The sequence below is a fragment of the Sphaerodactylus townsendi genome, linkage group LG04, assembly GCF_021028975.2.
Source record: "Sphaerodactylus townsendi isolate TG3544 linkage group LG04, MPM_Stown_v2.3, whole genome shotgun sequence".
NCBI lineage: Eukaryota > Metazoa > Chordata > Lepidosauria > Squamata > Sphaerodactylidae > Sphaerodactylus > Sphaerodactylus townsendi.
In genome coordinates this window covers 109999345-110017140 of record NC_059428.1, presented here as the reverse complement: position 1 = coordinate 110017140, position 17796 = coordinate 109999345, and the positions used below count along the sequence as shown (strand labels likewise).

The window sequence follows — 17796 nt, the reverse complement described above, 5'->3', positions numbered from 1 at the left end:
GCATTTTTTCACAACATTTTATGAGTATATTTGGAGCCATTTGTGGGGTTTATAATGCTGCAATGCTTTTGCTGCACACAATAGACCTAAAACATATACTCGTAACTTTACATGTCCTGTAATTTGGATTCTTGGAAGAAGGAATTCTGCAGTTGCTTTTCTGTTTTGATGGGCTGCTAGTAATTAATGAGCAACAAACACCAAAGAGCAAGAGACTATGGGATTAAGGTGGTCCATATGGAAGTACCCGGTTCTAACATGTGCAGTAAAGGCATGGTTGAGCCATGAAGTATTTGTTCATACTTTTTCTAAGAATCACTGACAACTTCTGGCACATTATACATGCATGGCAGGAGAACACATGATGTAACAACCTAGCTGAGATGAAGAATGGCTAGATCTGTTCAGTGACTGAATGGCAGACCTCTTGGGAAGTCTTTGAATTTCATGTTGGAAGAAAGGAGGAAAATATAGATATGTATGTATTTGCGTGTGTGACAACATATCCTCCGCCTTGCTCCTTGTGTCTATTATAATCTGTAACATATAAGTGGCACCAAGATACCCCTTAACAGCATAAATTTGTATCTTGAGACATCCTTGTTGTTCTGGCATGGAATCTCTCAATGCTGCAGAGGATTCTGGGAAGGGTTCACACTCTCCATTCATGCAGACCAGGCCTGATGGGCCTCACTGTCACAATTAGGATTGCTATCTGTAGGTGGCAGCTAGAGATCTCCTGCTATTGTTACTAAATGTCAGTTCACCTGAAGAGAATGGCCACTTTGGAAGGTGAAGTCTGTGGCATGATACCTCACTGAAGTCCTCCCCACCCCAATTCCTACCTTCCTCAGGCTCTGCCCACAAAAAAATCCAGGTATTTTGCAACACGGAGCTGGCAACCCTAGTCACAATGCATGAACACTGAATATGTCCTGAACTAATCATAAATCTCCCATTACTATACATTGCAAGGATCAATAATTAAGGCAGGGGTGTCAAACTCTGGCACCCCAGATGTTCATGGACTATGATTCCCATCAGTCCCTGCTGGCAATCGTAGTCCATGAACATCTGGGGTACCAGAGTTGGTCACCCCTGAATTAAGGGATTCCTTTCACTAGGCTTGTCTATCTTCTCATTGAAGAATCCTCAGTTTGTTTCTGAAAAAGTATTCCTGAAAGGACCATTACAAGAAACAGATTGGGTATCACAGAGGCTTCCTGTTTATGGGAGAATGACCAGATGCATGCCAGATCTACATTTGTTTTATACTGTTTCATAAGCAATCTGCCATCTGCAGTGAAATCCTGTGGTCTGCGCATCTTGTGAAATACTTCACATTGCAAGCTCTCTCAAATGCCGTGTTAAACATCCAAATGCTTGGGTTACCCGTGGCTAATTTAAACCTTCTCCTGCAGTACTTTGATCTCTTTTGATCTTCAGCATATTCCCCAGCATATTACATACAAAGACCTGTGCACACACACACACACACACACACACAAATATCTTGTGACTGGCTTCCCACACCCCTCTTATGTTTGAAGCTGTTGCCTTTATCAAAAGTAGCAAGCAAAGGCATGAAGGATCTTTGCATGAAGGATAAAAGCTACTCAACTGGTCGACTATCTTAAATCCTAGATGCTTTATTTAATGAAGGGCTCATTGACTGGGAAGATCATGGTTTTCTCTTTGGATTCTAGATTCAAATTCCAAAGAAGCCCATGCAACCCCCCCAAAAAAAGAGGACTGTGTCTTTGTTGAATCAGTTTATGGTAGTTTATCAATGGTAATGAGCCATGACAACTAAAGGGAACAGTTGCTTTTGAGGACAACAACTCTCTGAAAACCTATTTCTAGATGCAAACTAGGGGGTGGGGATGTTTCCATGCTTGAGGATTTCCTAAAAGCATGTGGATGACATCTGTAGGAGACAGGATGCTGGCTTAGCCCAACCATTACCTTGATCCAGTAGGACTCTTCTTTTGTCCATAAAGGCCTACTATATATCAAAAGGCAGCAGTCAAGTACAACTCACATCTGTATGATCAAGCACAACAGCTTCTTTTTTAAAACAATAAAAAAGTGTGTCTGTGTTTAATGGAACTTTGAAACAGAGTTGTCTCACATCACTGCCCCAGCAACCAGAAGTGCTGTGGCATGTAAGGGAAGTGACAGCAATAGGCTGCCTGAGGAGTGATCCCAGAGGATCAGATAGAGGTGCCTGTTTGTGCCACATTAAAACAGTAGCATTCAAGGCTGGATAGTTGCCCTGGCAGAGAGGCATACGGTAGGCAGTCTTAGGCCTTTCCACACAAGCAGAATAATGCACTTTCAATCCACTTTCACTGCACTTTGCAGCTGGATTTTACTGAGCAGAATAGCAAAATCCACTTGCGAACGATTGTGATAGTGGATTGAAAATGCATTATTCTGCAAGTGCGAAGGTGCCCCAAGCTATGAGGCATTGGCCTTAGACTCCAGCACTGGATTGCCCCTGAGATGTCCCTGACTGCTTAGCTGCCCTGCTTCCTTCTCTGTTATTATCATGGCTAAAGAGATGACAGCAACAAGGGGAGTCACTCAGGTAGCAGTAGCCAAGGTGGTCAGATCTAACATGGGAGGAGAACTCTCTCTCTCTGTCTATCTACAGCTAAGCTGACTGAAACTCAGACCACTGCCCTGAAGTCCCCCCCCCCCACTTACCACATGCAGTGGTTCTGGGGGCCCAACTTTGGCTTTTGCCAAGAGCCCCAGAACCACTAAGACCACCCCTGCTTCACTGCTGCTCTCCCACATCAGGCCAAAAAGAAGCATGAGGAAAAGAAAAGCAGCTCAAAAGCAAAATGGCCAAGAACATCCCTGGCAAACAATGCAATAGGAACAGGAGATTTATGATTAGTTCAGGCAGTCTGGAAATAGGAGTGTGAGGAACAGGGTTCCCAGCTCTGGGTTGCGAAATGCAGAAGATTTGGGGGTTGAGCCTGGGGAAGGCACTCTCCTAAGCAGTCATTTTTTTTCAGGGAAACTGATTTCAGCTGCCCATTCACAGATTCAAAAGTAGCCAGTTCCACTCAGTGATGAAGCCAGGGACAAGGAAGGTAGGCACAGGCTCAGTGGAGTTGGACCTTGGGTTCCCAATGTGGAAACTTCCCAGAGCTGGGGCTGTAATCTCTGAGGCCCCTGACAAATAGTTTAAGCCGGGTTTCCTTTAAAAGAAGGCTTTGCAAAGAGTTTGCATCTGCCAGGAAGATTTATGGAGCGAGAGCCTTGCAGCAGGCTCAGAAAACTTTCTTCATATGGACCTGCACAACACGCTATGTGCCATGCCCCCATCACAGGGGCTCTGTGATTTTGCTGTCTATGCAAGACTCCTAAACAAAGGGATTATTAAACGAATAAATAAGCAAAGGCCCCGCCCATAATATATGGCTTCTTGGCTGGCTTTGTCTTGGTAAGTCACAACTCATGCAAGCCTTCCTTAAAGGGTTCACAAGGGAAACTCGGCTAATGAAAACTGCATTTGCAAGAGATTAACTAATAAAAAAACAAGCCAGAAGTCTAGATTTATGTAATAAGTAAATCCCAGAAAACGATGCAATTGACAATATCCTCTTTGGCAAAAGCCAAAGTGTGTTCCTTCCTTACGTTTCCTCTTCTGGTCGTTTCTTTATCCAGCTGTTATCTTGCAAGAGGGTCCTCCGCTTGTTGACCTCATTAAGAACCTGCTGCCTGCTCTTCATTGCAAGGGAAGCATTCTTGGAATCTATTTGTGCAAAGAGACATATATTAAAAGCTGCGCAACAAAAAAAGTTCAATTTTTCCCTGTAGGCTAGCCCCAAATTCACAGACCAACTGTTTTGTATTTACACTTACCCCTCATTAAAGTCCACTGCAAACAGAGCATACTATTTGTGGTGGGTTTTCCGGGCTGTGTGGCTGTGGTCTGGTGGATCTTGTTCCTGACATTTCACCTGCATCTGTGGCTGGCAACTTCAGAGGTATATCACAGAAGGAAGTGTGTTACAATCTGTGTCCAGTGAAGTGTCAGGAACAAGATCCACCAGACCACGGCCACACAGCCCGGAAAACCCACCACAACCAGTTGAATACTGCTGTGAAAGCCTTTGGCAGTACAAAGTGTACAATCCTTCTGATGACTGCTATATTGACTGAACAGGGTTGCATTACATATTTTACATGCAAATACAACTTTGGTATGTGCAAACCAGGACTCTGAAAAGTTCACTGTTCAGTTCATGGTTACTGATGATGTTATGTATATTGCAAAGCATGCATGCTCCACATGGGGCTCCACAGGCATGCAGTTGTAACATCAAAAAAGAACTAAAAATAATCTCCAAGCATTGTCATATATCTGGCAGTTAAGATCAAACCTGCGAGCTCATTTTTTTGATGATGACCGCAGTCAAGTGATGGCTTGCATGTGTGAATGAGCCACTGAGAATCGGAGATGGAAGCTGTATCTCACCCCTGGAGGGTGGCAACCTTATATAGATGCCCTCCCATGATCCCTTTTGCCATTTTGAGCTTTATTGCCTTTAAAATATTATTTCTGGAATCATAACATGGTCATAAGATGGTACCAATAATAATATCCAGTGATATTTTTGATTTGTGTTATACATGGCTGATTGAAATTCTGAACCTTTTCATTAAAAAGCTTGAGCCTGTTATAAGTGGGTTTTGGGTTGCAATTTGTGCACTCGGTCTCAAAAAGGTTCGCCATCACTGAATTAGACGATACGTGGGCACAGAGAAGCGACAACATGAGAATGTGTTTTGCAAATAGACAAAATGTGACACTTCAGGATGCTTGTAAGTTTATATGAGAATAAAGTCATGTCTGGATAGGTCCTCAGACACAGGCCTATCAGTGTTTCGCAATCAGTTTCCTTAAATGGAAACACTAAGGATGAAACCACAGATGCCAAAGAGCTACATCATCATGCACTTGGGAGTTTCCTTACAAAACACGGACAACACCTATGTTGCCAAAAAATGATGTGCCATTGTTTCTAATAAAATCTCTGTCTAAAATAGTAATTAAGTGTTCCCTTTTAGCTTGTACAATTATCTTTAGTCTGGGCATGTGCATACATGCTGCAAGGAGGGACTTCAGGATGATAGGCATTTGCCTATACAACACATAGCTCTTAACTCGTCTCCTTTTTTTGCTATCAAGTTGCAACTGACTTATGGCAAACCCATAAGGTTTTCAAGGCAAGAGCATTCAGTGGGCCTGGGGCGGGCAGAAGTCAGCTTGCAGGGAGGCGGCACCCGCCTGGGCTGCCTGCCACTGATCCCCCACCCCCACTTCAGGCTGGCTTCTGCCCTCCCCAGGGCCTGGGAAGGGCAGGAGTCAACCTGAAAGGACCAGGGGGCTGCAAGGCTCGGCGGTGGGTGGCTCAGGCAGGCACTGTGGCAGTAGGCCGGCTCCTGCCCTTCCTGCCCTCCTGGGGAGGCAGGAGCCTGCCTGCGGCTGCAGTGAACAACTCAGCCGGTGAGCAGTGTCCCAGCATTGGGGGGAGCTGCTGGGCACAGGCCAGGTTGCCGTGCCACGGGAGAGGCCGGGCACAGGGACCTGGCCGTTGCCCGGCGCCCCCCACCTAACGAAATGGCATGCACCTGGGGACATGGGATGCCCCATGTTCCCATTAGCAGTACGCCATTGCTGACCTCATTCATGTGTGCAAAAAAGGGAGGCATAACCTTTATATGTTCCTCCATACAAAGATTTCCTGGCAATAGGTAACTGGAGATGCATTCAGACATAATAATAAGCCATGGCTTATGCACAGTGGTTTTATCAAAGCTCCTCACCCTACAAGCCTTGCCTCCCCACTATGAATCGGTACCCTGGCCCCAAACTGTGGGGGAAGATTGCACAGTTCAAGGTGTGGCCTGGGTCCAGCATTCAACTGCATGCCCTGCCCCCAAACTCCATGTGGAGGGAACATAGTTCAAGGCTAGGTTCGGCTGCATTTAGTTTTAAACTGCAGGTTCTGCCTCAAAGCCGGCAGCCTAAAGCAGGACCTGGCCAGGCGAGGCCAGCCTTGAATTACAGGCTCTGCCTTGGCCCGGTCCAGCTTTATACTGCTGACCCCAAAGTCCACATGACTTCCAAGGCCGAGTTTCAGAGGTAGAGCCAGCAGTATGAAGCTGGACCAGCCAGGGCAGAGCCTGTAGTTCAAGGCTGGCCTCAGGCAGGCTTCGTAGGTGGAGCCCACAGTTTAATGTGGTCCAGTGGCGTATCTGCCACGGGGACATGTGGAGACATGTGCCCCAGGCACATGCCAATTAGTCATGTTGGGGTGCACAAAATGGTCCCCCATGTTACCTGATTATGCCACTGAGCCTGGGAGCAGGAAGCAGCACAGCCACAGCTGCTCATGAGAATGTTGTTGAAATGATCACCATAACTGGAAAAAATAGTTCAAAGCAGGACTGGGCCTGCTAAAAGAAGGGAGCCACTCCCCTTCTCCATGCAGACCCAAAGGGCCGTGCTCTGGGGCAAGGCCCCACTCTGAGCCACAAGTGGCAGGGTGCAAGATGGGTGCCATTTTGCCCCAGGCGCCATTTTGCCCCCCTACGCCTCTGGTGTGGTGTAGTGGTTAAGAGCAGTGGACTCTAATCTGGAGAACAAGGTTTGATTCCCCACTCCTCCACATGAAACCTGCTGGGTATCTTCAGCTAATCACAGTTCCCTCAGAACTCTCTCAGCCCACACAGAGACAGGCAATGAAAATCTATGGGGCCATAAGTCAGCTGTTGCTTGACTGCATGCACGTGCACGCATACATACACACACTATGTTCAGCCTGCGGAACCCCACAAACAAATTGGGTTATATCCAATAACTTGCAAGCAGAATGAAACTTATGGAACCTTATCTTCCATCTACTTCTCTCCTATTTCAATCCCTCTGAACCTCTCCCCTTCTGCCTAATTCTGCTCCTATGGGTTGGGGAGCAGTGACAAACAACATGAAGAGATTGGTAAAAATTGCTACCTTTGCTCCGTTTTATTTATTTATTTATTTATTTATTTATTTATTTATTTGTGAGGCTTTTATACCACCCCATCCCCGAAGGGCTCTGGGCGGTGCACAACAAACAAAAGCAACAGTACAGAATAGTTAAAACATTAAAAGCAGCAGTAATTAATAATTATCAGGAAAATGAAATAAGAGTGGGTCCAACATCCTAATTTCGAAATTCCCTCCCGCCCCCCAGAGGGAGGCATGGGGGCCTCGGTAGATGACCAGTGACCCAGATGTCAGGGTCAAACGAGGACCAAACAAGGAGCCAAACAGGGGGGGCACCACATCAGCAGCCAGTACCTCCAAAGGCCCGGCGGAACAGCTCCGTCTTACAGGCCCTGCGGAACTCACCAAGGTCCCGCAGGGCCCGGACAGCCGGAGGGAGAGCATTAATGGAAGCACCCTTCTGTTGACAGAAAAGGGCCAGTTAGATGCAAAAATAGGTTTGAAAGTGTCAAGGGAAAACTAGTTTAGTATGCTAGCATTATTAAAAATAGCATAACTGTATAGCTATGATTTTGAAAATAGTGACTATACCTTGGAAAGGTGTAAAATAATGGGGCCAATTAATTTTTATATTTACATTTTGTTAAAGTCCTTATAGGAAGATAATAAGACAAATTTCTTGCAGTTTTTAAAATTCTGTGTTGGAAGAATATAATGATATTACATATAACGAAAGCACAACCACATGCTATCATTAATTGGCCAGTGAATATCATGTGAATATCATGTGTTCTCCTCTCATCATACTTTATCTTCATAATAACCCTTCGAGGTAGATATAGTGACACATAGTCACTGAATTAAGAACCTCCAGTGAATTTCATTAAATCAGTTAGATTTGACAGTTCTTCCCCCCCTTCAAGGCTAATTCTTTATCAATTGCCACACTAGGTTTTCTTTTAATATCTTAACAATGATTTTTAAATATTCCATGCAGAATAGGGTTGCCGGCTACACCTGGTATAGGAAATAGCAGGAGGGTTGTTGACAGAAGCATAAAGGTATGTGTCATCAGCTGTGTCACTATGTCATTTCCAGGGATAACCTGGGAGTGATGTAGGGTAGCTCTAGGAATCACAGAAAACTCTACGGTGATGTAACAAATAGGACAGTATCCTTTAATAAGATTTATCTCAGTACTGCTACAAGTTGTGGTGAACAACGAGGGTTATCAGCGGGAATTGGCAGCCCTAATGCAGAACCTAAAATATACCTGCAAAGCCAATACATTTTTATGTATACCTGACATCCACACACAAACCGGCGTGAAAAATTAGATAGATGCTGAAACAGAGAATAGTCCCATTATTAATACTTTCTTGACATATATGGAATAAAAAGCCTAATTTCAGGAGTTAGTAAAAATGTTCAGTAAACATTTGCTGTGGCTGTTAGAAAATAAAATGCACTAGGAGCTCTGTTCCCCATTGTTCCAAAAACAAAAAACACAAAGCAAAAGGAATGATCTAGCTAACACAAAGTATTTCTAACACCAGGGGGAAAGAGTTAAGATTAAGTGCCTCATTTTAAGAAACAGTAGAATTTAAAAGTGCATTACTTTTGCTGGGTTGGGCCTGCAGATTTGTCCCTACTATTTATGGGCTAAAATGTAATATTTTTTCTCCAAGGACATGGGTTTCTTTTCTCTGCATTATTCTCTTCCTTTACAGTTAAAAAAAAACAGAAGAAAAATTGTATAAGGAACAATATGGATACAAGTGCAGTTTTATTTAATCTGGTTAGTTTTATTTAATTCAACAATGGTGCATTTCTATTTAACCAGTATGATCTCTTTCTAAAGAACAGTTATGGATGGAAAGCAGCTGTGCATAGAAAGACAGCAGCAAATGCATCATTTGGTTATGGAAGGTAATGAATGAGAGACCACAGCAGTGGCGTAGTGGTTAAGAGCAGGTGCACTCTAATCTGGAGGAACCGGGTTTGATTCCCTGTTCTGCTGCCTGAGCTGTGGAGGCTTATCTGGGGAATTCAGATTAGCCTGTACACTCCAACACAGCACAGTTCTTCTGAGCTCTGTCAGCCCCACCTAACTCACAGGGTGTTTGTTGTGAGGGGGGAAGGGAAAGGAGTTTGTAAGCCCCTTTGAGAAAGGGGGATATAAATCCAACTCCTCCTCCTCCTCCTCCTCCTCCTCCTCTTATTATTATTATTATTATTATTATTATTATTATTATTATTATTATTATTATTATTATTATTATTATTATTATTATTATAGTTTATATACCGCCCTCCCACGGAGGGCTCAGCGCAGTGTACAACATAAAATTAACAGATAGAGCTATTCAACATAACCAATATACAACCAAAATTAAATAAGCTCTATTCACGTTAAGCTCCTAAAAACCCCATTAAAATACAGCGTACTAATCATAACATATACAACAGATAGCATCCAACAACTAAGATCCTCTTATGAGGGAACTGCAGGGTCCACAGTTGTTATGGGACCACACAGTTCACTTAACCACTATCTCTCACAAACATAGTATAGTAGCACCAGTACAAGCAGAAGTACATGAACAGCTACCAACTGTCATATAACATCACTGTTGCTGCCTCTATCTGCCAAATGGGCTTCATCATCTATCTATCTATATATATATATGAATCTAACAGTGTGTTTATCCCTGATGGTCTCCCTCAGAAGCTGCTGGATGGATCGCCCTCAAATTTTCACAGGACGTCCCTCCCTGTTGCAGGCAGGTAATCAAATTGCTGAAAGTCCATACCTGAGCCAGGTAAAACATCTTTTTCCTGGAGCACCAGGCCATGAAGCTGGCTGTATTTAACTGTCACCCTTAGAATGTTCGTCCAGCCTGTCTGTCTGTGGCCTGAGGGCTTGGTATGAGGGCTTAGAATGTTCATGCAGATGGGCAGAGATGAGCAGTTAAAACAGTAAATAGGTAACACTGTTAGGTAATACGAGCGGAAGTGAAACACATACACACTTTGCCGTGTGAGACGTCAGGTGGGGTTCCTCCCTCTCACACGCAGGTAACTTTCACTGTGCCTCACCCACTGCTACCACACAACACACATACTCTCATACACATCCAGCTCATCCTCACACACCTCACTCTGCCCTCCCTCACATCCAACCACCACTTACCCACTTCCTCACCCATATTCGCCACAGCTCTCTTTTACTAAAAGCGAGCTAGAGTTTGCCTTTTTCTTCAAGACAATCCGCGGGGTGGGGGCGAACCAACATTACTGGCTCAGCTTCTTTTGCACATGGCCCTTTAAGAACCCAGGGAGCTGGCCTCGATCTGAGCACCTCACCACCCTGCCTCTGCTGCCTGACTGGGATAGCCTGCTTGCCCCAGTTCTGTCTTACCCAAGCCAGGACTGTGCGTGTCAACCAGCCTCATGGACAGCGGGATTTACACTCTGGACAGTTCCATTGTGGAATGGAAAGGGTTACCTTATACTAAAAAACAACAACAATACAGCACCATATAACGATGTGCATTGAAAAGGGAAAGAGGGATTCCATTTGACCACCCCAAAAGGCTATGCTGGGGATCATTGGACCTGCATGAACATCTGTGTCCATGGACATCTGTGGGTTGCGGACTGTGATGAGAAGGACAACTGCCACAGCAACGCGTGGCTGGGCCCGCTAGTTTATTATAAGAGAGAAATTAACCAGTATTTATTTGAACCTGAAATCCTGCTTTAAGTTCAAATCTGAACAACACTGTGTCTGTAGTAAGCAGCTATGTTGTCTCCCCTATTGTTTGACCATCTGAAGAAAAGCAGAAGAGGAAGAGTATTAACATTACCATGTTTGTCAGGTGATGATTTTGCAACGGTGAATGTTGTCATCTTGTTCACAGGCCTTTTATCTTCTGGAAAAAAAATGGTAAAGTAAATGTCAGTCTATGGAAGGTGATTCTGATCTAGCCAGACTTAGAAACAGTAGGTTAACGAGGACATAGGCATTCCTAACTCCCCAGTTTCTACCTTTAACAAACAATCCAATATAGCTGTTTCTAGTGGTCATGTAAGACTTGACTCACACATTGCTTAGATGTGTGGAAGGGAATCACTTTTCCTTCTACCAACAAATCCAAAAGAGAAAAATGAAGAAAGCATAAATTCTGGCAAAAAAAAATGCAAAATTGTAAAAAGAAACCAAAAAGGGGATTTTAGGAGTATATCATTAGAAGCAGTAAGACAAACAACAAAATCTTCTTTAATTATATTTTAAGTATGGTAGATAACCAGTAAGGAAAGCTATTAGACGATAGATGAGAAGATAACCGAAGAGGAATAGGAGACCTCAGAGAAATGGAATGAGTTCTTTTAATCATTTTGAGCAGATGTTGGTGCTTTAACTAAAATTTCCAGGGAGGATATGTAAACAGTTGAGTTGATAGAGATGTCCAAAGAAGAACTGAAGGTCTTACTGGTAAATTTAAAATTAATAACTCAACAGATCTAACTGGTATATACCCAAGAGTTCTTCAAAGGGAAGGAGGAACTGATCTAACAAAAAGGCATCACTGATCATTAATATCTGACTCTTTCTGATTTTTAGAAGTGAATCCAGTCAAACTATACATAGCTTACCATCTGTCCAGGACAAATGGACAGGAAGTGGCATGTATCCAAAATTTAATGGCACCTAAGGTTTTCAAAGACTAGCAATTAGGAATTAGCAATTTCCACCAATTCTCCCGTCCCCTACAGATCTTTCACTGCCTCCCTATGTTGTTTCTGATGGACTACTGACCATAGTCATTTCCAGGGCACAGGGCACTGAAACACAAAGGAGAAGTGGGAAAGTCCTACCCTGCTCTGAAAAGTTCATGGACATTTGGATAGACCAGGGGTAGGGAACCTGTGGCTCTCCAGATGTTCACGAACTGCAATTCCCATCAGCCTTTGTCAGCATGGCCAATTGGCCATGCTGGTAGGGGCTGATGGGAATTGTAGTTCCTGAACATCTGGAGAGCCGCAGGTTCCCTACCCCTGGGATAGACCCTGTTGCTAATAAAGGTAGAATGGTTAAACAAGCTTTGTTGAAAAATAATTACTGTGGTTTCTGTAAAGGGAAGTCTTGCCTTACCAATCTCTTAGAATTATCTGTGTTGAGAAGAATGAAGACTGGGGTTGTTTCCCCACTTACCTCGACCCCCCTTTGCTATGCGCTACTCTCAGCGCACATCATTTCTGGCGTGCTCCTGGGCTTCCCCATGCCCCCGCGCTCTGTTCTGTGCGGGGTCATCAAAAGGCGCCGTTTTGAGGAGCGCCAGGAATGACGCGCGCTGAGGGGGTTCGACGGCGGCAGCGTCGGGGCGGCTGCGTTGTTGCCGCCCCTGTAGTGGGGAGTGCCGGGGGACCCCGAGCTACTTGTGACAGTAGCGCGCAGCAGATGGTAAGTGGGAAAACGACCTGGGATAACCTGGTGGACTTTTTACAGCTGAGTTATGTCAAAAGCATTCAACTAGATGCCTTGTCAAAGACTTCTGGGTAAACAAAACTGTAAAGGGGTAAAAAAAGTTTGTTCTTTCATGGTTTGGGGACTGGCTAAAAAGGGGGAAACAGAAGATAGAAATAAATGGGTAGCTTTCACCATGGAGGGAGATAACCAGTGGGGTCTCCTGGGGATCTGTGCTGTGGCTGATACTATTTAATTTATCCATAAATGACATGGAACTGGGAGAAGAATGATGAGGAACTGAAGCATATGAGTGAAACCAAATAGTTCAGGATGGTGAAAAGACAAGGGGACTGTGAGGTGCTCCAAAAAGACTTCTTCAAACTAGGTTGAGAGGAAACAAAATGGCAAATGAATTTCAGTGTAGGTAAGTGCAAAATGATACGCAGCAGGGCAAAAGGATCCTAATTTAATCAATAGGCTGATGGGATCGGAGCTGGCTATGGCATACAAAAAAAAGATTTTAGGGATGTGGGGGATAGCTCACTTAAAATGTTCACAAGTTTTGCAGCAGTAATAAAAAGAAACATTCTGTGTTGGGGTCATGAAGAAAGGGACTGAGAAAGAAAACAACTGTGTAGTAATAGTGTAATACAAGTCCCTGGAAACTGGGGGCTGGGACATGGGGGCAATGTCATGACATCAGTTCCAAGAAAATCCCAGAAATTCCTCTAGGAATTGCCAGAAACTTTATGGATTGCTGACTTTAGGGTTGCCAGCCTCCAAGTGGGGCCTGAAGAACTCCCAGAATTCGCCTGGTCTCAAGATGATAAAGACCAGTTTCCCAAGAGAAAAATGGCTGCCTTGGAAGGTGCTGTGAGGCATATCTGCTAAGGCCCCTCTCCCCCCGCAAGCCCCACAGCCCCAGGCTCCACCCCATCTCCAAATAACTAGGAATTTCCCAACCGAGAGTTGGCAACTTCATGTGGAACTCACTTCATGAAATGGGGTGATGACCACTTGATTTAAATAAAGGGATTGGGCAGATGTATGGTGGTTTATAGTTATGATAATCAAATGGAGCTCCTGGTTCAGGTGCTGGATCAGTGAGCTTTCTGCAGGCCCTGCTCAACCTAATCCTGCATGGCCAGTCTTACTCAATTTATAGATCAGTCACTTGCTGTAGACAGTTTGGGACTGACTGGTCTACTTCATTTTGACCTCTCAGAGGGAAGAAAAGTCCAAGAGGAACTGCTGTCTCGTATCAGCCAAGCCTCTTTAGCATCTTCACGACTTTTTTAAAGGAACAATTTCCAATTTCCTCTGGAAGATTGTTGCTTTTTCCTACAGAGAAGTCAATGACTGCCAGATTCCTGGCCAAAAGCAGGCAACACAGCATAAGGGATACATTATTGCCTTCTATATCACTGTGATGACAACCAAAGCCTCAACTGCAATCACACACCCTAGGCGATTTGTGTGTTGGTAATGAGTGCTCTGTGTAAGGAATTAGCCAAGACAAAATCCTTTTGTAACCTTTGTCAACAACTCATCCTTTGTTGGAGGAGAGCAAGCTGACATCCCACAAAACCAGGGTTGAGTCAGTAACTGGCTAGAAGCTTACCCATTGCCATGAACAGTTTCATGAGCTGGCTAGAAGCTTACCATTCACTTGAGAAATTTCAAGGGGGTTTAGCAACAACCTAGCACAATAATGTGACAATGATGACTGCCTCCTCTATCAATTATTTTTTAAAAAAATGTATTATCTTTAAAAAGTAGCCTTAGATGATCTATTATCACAGTTACTGCAAAAAAAACCAAACAGACTAGAACAGGGGTCCTAGCATAGTGTCTGTGGGGGCTACTGCTCCTACCAACACCATTTCTGGTGTCTGTCAACTGCTTTAAAGTAGGGCTTTTGTGCAGCATGGCTTCTGATTAGTTGTGCAGATTTTTTAAAATATTGTTTTTGCAGTGCATGCTGCCACAGTACAACGATCTGCACTGTGTTACCAAACAAGTGGTGGCAGTCATTTTGTGGGTGGATCCCTGCCTGTGGCGGCCATTTTGTTGCAGTCATTTTGTTGTCACATTCACCAGGTATACCTCTTCTCACAGGGAGCTTTTCCAATGGTTTGGGTGCCATCATGCCATCATTCTCTGCGCTTCCTCATGCCTTTGTTTTTCATTTACTGGCCTTCTGTACTTTATCGTATAGGATTAAATGTGGCTTGAAAAAGGACAGAGAAATGACAAGAAAATACAAGAAGACAACAGATAAAAAATGAGGATGTGAGGAAGCTTACAGAAAAACGACAGCAAGTCAATACTCAAGCCATGGGAAAATCTCTATGTGAAAAGACCCTAAGCATGACAGACCATGAGAACAGCCATAGAAAGCCAAATGTAGTGATTTCTGAGCATCCATAAATCTCCCAGATATTGCTATGGTTGTATAAGAGTTAATGGGTCACAATTTGCATAGACCGGGTTTGAGAAAAAAATAAGTACGTAGAATGTATGTATGATCTCCTTCACTTTGAGTGTACATTCCCATTGAGTTTGTGTCTTGGTTACGCACCTGTTTTCCCCTCTTCGCCACTCACCCCATTGTCAGATCATTTCCAAAATTACTTTAAGTGTGACTTTTTCTCTCCCTTTGCAGGGAAAACAAAGGAGATCACAGGCAGGCAGACAAGTGGGGAAAATGGCAGATTGGTTGAGCTAGGGACACTGTAAACCAAAAAAAAATGGGAAACTCCACTGCAAAGCAAAGTTAGAGAATCAACCATAAGGTAAGTAGCGTATGCATAGAATAATAGAAACATAAGAATTGGAAAGGACCTCCAGGGTCATCTAGTCCTTGCATAATGCAGTGACTCCCACTTCATATCCAGAATATGGCACAAAAACCCCTTTAGGATCCCAGGCCAATCTAGTCTGGAGGAAAATGCTTCCTGACCCCAAAGTGACCATCGACATTATCCTGGGCATGTAAGGAAAAGCCAAGGGAACCAAGCATTTACGCAACCCTTCCTTCCCTCCTTCTCATGATCTAAGTTCACAGAATCAGCATTGCTATCAGATGGCCATCTAGTTTCTGCTTAATAACTTCCGAAGAAGGGGAGACCACCACCTCCCAAGAACGCCTGTTCCTCTAAAAAAACCACTCTGTTAGGAAGTTCTTCCTAATGTTTAGTCGAAAGTTTTTTTCATTTAAGTTCAACACATTGGTTCTGGTCCAACCTTCTGGGACAACAAAAAGCAACTCTGCACCATCTTCTGTATGACAGCCCTTCAAATACTTGAAGATGGTTATCATACTACCTCTCAGTCGTCTCCCTTCCAGGCTAAATATACTGAGCTCCTTCAACCTTTCCTCAGAGGACTTGGTTTCCAGACCCACTACAAATAATACAGTAATAAATTGAAGCCAAAATGCCTTGGACTTTCCAAAGTGATATCAATTAGGTCAAATACAAACTTGAACATTCATGCTGTAGGCAATATAAACATTACAGCATCCATGTCCTTTTGATTTATCATTGGATACAAATCATCCATTGGCACAGCATAATATACAGATTGACTGCAAACTTTAGGACCCTCTCAACAGCTACGAAAAAAGAAAGAAAAGAAAGAAAGCTCAAGACTACAGTAAAATTCTCTAAGAACAAATTATGAAATGGCTTTTGGGCATTATCCCAGCACTGGCTGGAAACCATTACTTTTAAAGGATCAGATGGGTATCTTGGAAAACATCCAATTTTTCTCTTCTAGTTTAAAGCATCAGAATAGTTGCCATGATTTTAAAAAAATGATTGCTCACTTAAAAAAACCCAAAGGATAGCATCAACTTGTTTCCTGTGCTTTCTAATTTACTCAGTTTCTGAAACAGGATTTTTATATGCATTCTGTTTCAGCAATACTTCATTCATATGCCTTTATACACCTCTAAGAAAAGTTTGTATCCAACTTCATCCAACTCTGCAGTCCTGAAGATGTAAGGACACTGAAGTTTTTTGGAGCATGGACACATATTAATGTGTTAGATGAAAGTTTTAAGGATACCGTGAACAGTCAAAAAGACAAATAAGTTGGTTCTAGATCAAATCAAGCCAGAACTGTCCCTAGAAACTAAAATAGCTAAACTGAAGTATCATACTTTGGTCACAGCATGAGAAGATAAGAGTGACTGGAAAAGACAATAATGCAAGAAAAACTCGAAGACACAGAATAAGAGGAATACCCAACAAGAGATGAATTGACTCTATAAAGGAACCCACACTCCTCAGTTTGCAAGACCTGAGCAAGGCTGTTAAGAATAAAACATTTTGGAGGAACTGAGTCACAGGTTTGCTATGAATTGGAAGTGAGTTGACAGCACTTAACACGCACACACACACACACACACAACTGGTTCAACACAGATACTCAAACAACATAATTCCAAATCTAAAATTATCCAGCTGGGCTTGTATCTTTCTCTTTTGTGAATAAGCCCCAGTAATAACAATGTCAACAGCAGGAAATAAAGGTGATGGCAGAAATGCAGTGGGTGTCAACTTGTGTTACTATCTTGGTTTCTTTTCTTGCCTCTTTTAATCCATGTGTGCTTAATTTAATTTTTTAATAAGCTCACCATGTTTAGGTCAGGGAGTGACGATGAACGAAAGAATGTTGGCATCTTAAAAAACAAGTAACTGTAGATGAAAAGCACGGAAGTTATTGCAGGTACAAGAGAATCTTGGCTCTGAGAACAGTATGGGATCACAAGCACAGGTGGTCACTTATCTTGGATTTCAGCATCTGGCAAGATACCATGTTTAATAGGTCACATCCTACTCTAGGCTGACCATCTTGCTTTATCAAAGTGTACTGTAGCTACACAAACCCAGAAGAATAGCATCAATGGTGACAAGAGTGCCCTTCCCATTAAGGTTACAGGTCTGATCAGGTCTGATCTCTCCCTCTATGTTGTATCACTTTTGTTTGTTTGTTTGTTTGCTGTTGATATTTCACAAACCAAACTGAAAACCAAGAGACATACTATCCTTAAGTCTACCATGTCACCCACTATGGCAGGGGACGTCCCAGTGACAGCAGAAAGCTCCCGACACCATTTGCTAGGACACCTTAAGAAAAACTGCAGGGAGTAAAATCAGTGAAGGTGATGTCAGTGTGTCAGGGTGACAATCTAGCATTTGCCTAAAACTGTATGGTAAAACCATAGAGTTTTGAATTCTTGCTGTAGCACCACACCAATTTGTTGACATTACTTCCAATTAATGCTGGAAGAAGGGTTGCCAAT

At 43.3% G+C, this 17796-nt stretch overlaps 1 protein-coding gene across 4 annotated transcripts in view; it reads right to left on the bottom strand.

The window, feature by feature from the left end:
- Positions 1-17796, bottom strand: part of SCEL (sciellin) — a 108433-nt gene that overhangs the window by 51887 nt on the left and 38750 nt on the right. The window contains exons 1-3 of one of the 4 annotated variants that reach the window (XM_048493699.1): positions 14592-14697; positions 10882-10947; positions 3652-3769 (exon numbers count right to left, since the gene is read on the bottom strand). In XM_048493699.1, coding sequence (XP_048349656.1) covers positions 3652-3769; positions 10882-10947; positions 14592-14634 — 227 coding nt within the window. In that variant the 5' untranslated portion in view covers positions 14635-14697. Of the gene's footprint in view, positions 1-3651; positions 3770-10881; positions 10948-14591; positions 14698-17796 lie in introns of those variants that run through there. The other 3 variants (XM_048493698.1, XM_048493702.1, XM_048493701.1) reach the window with 3 other exon arrangements.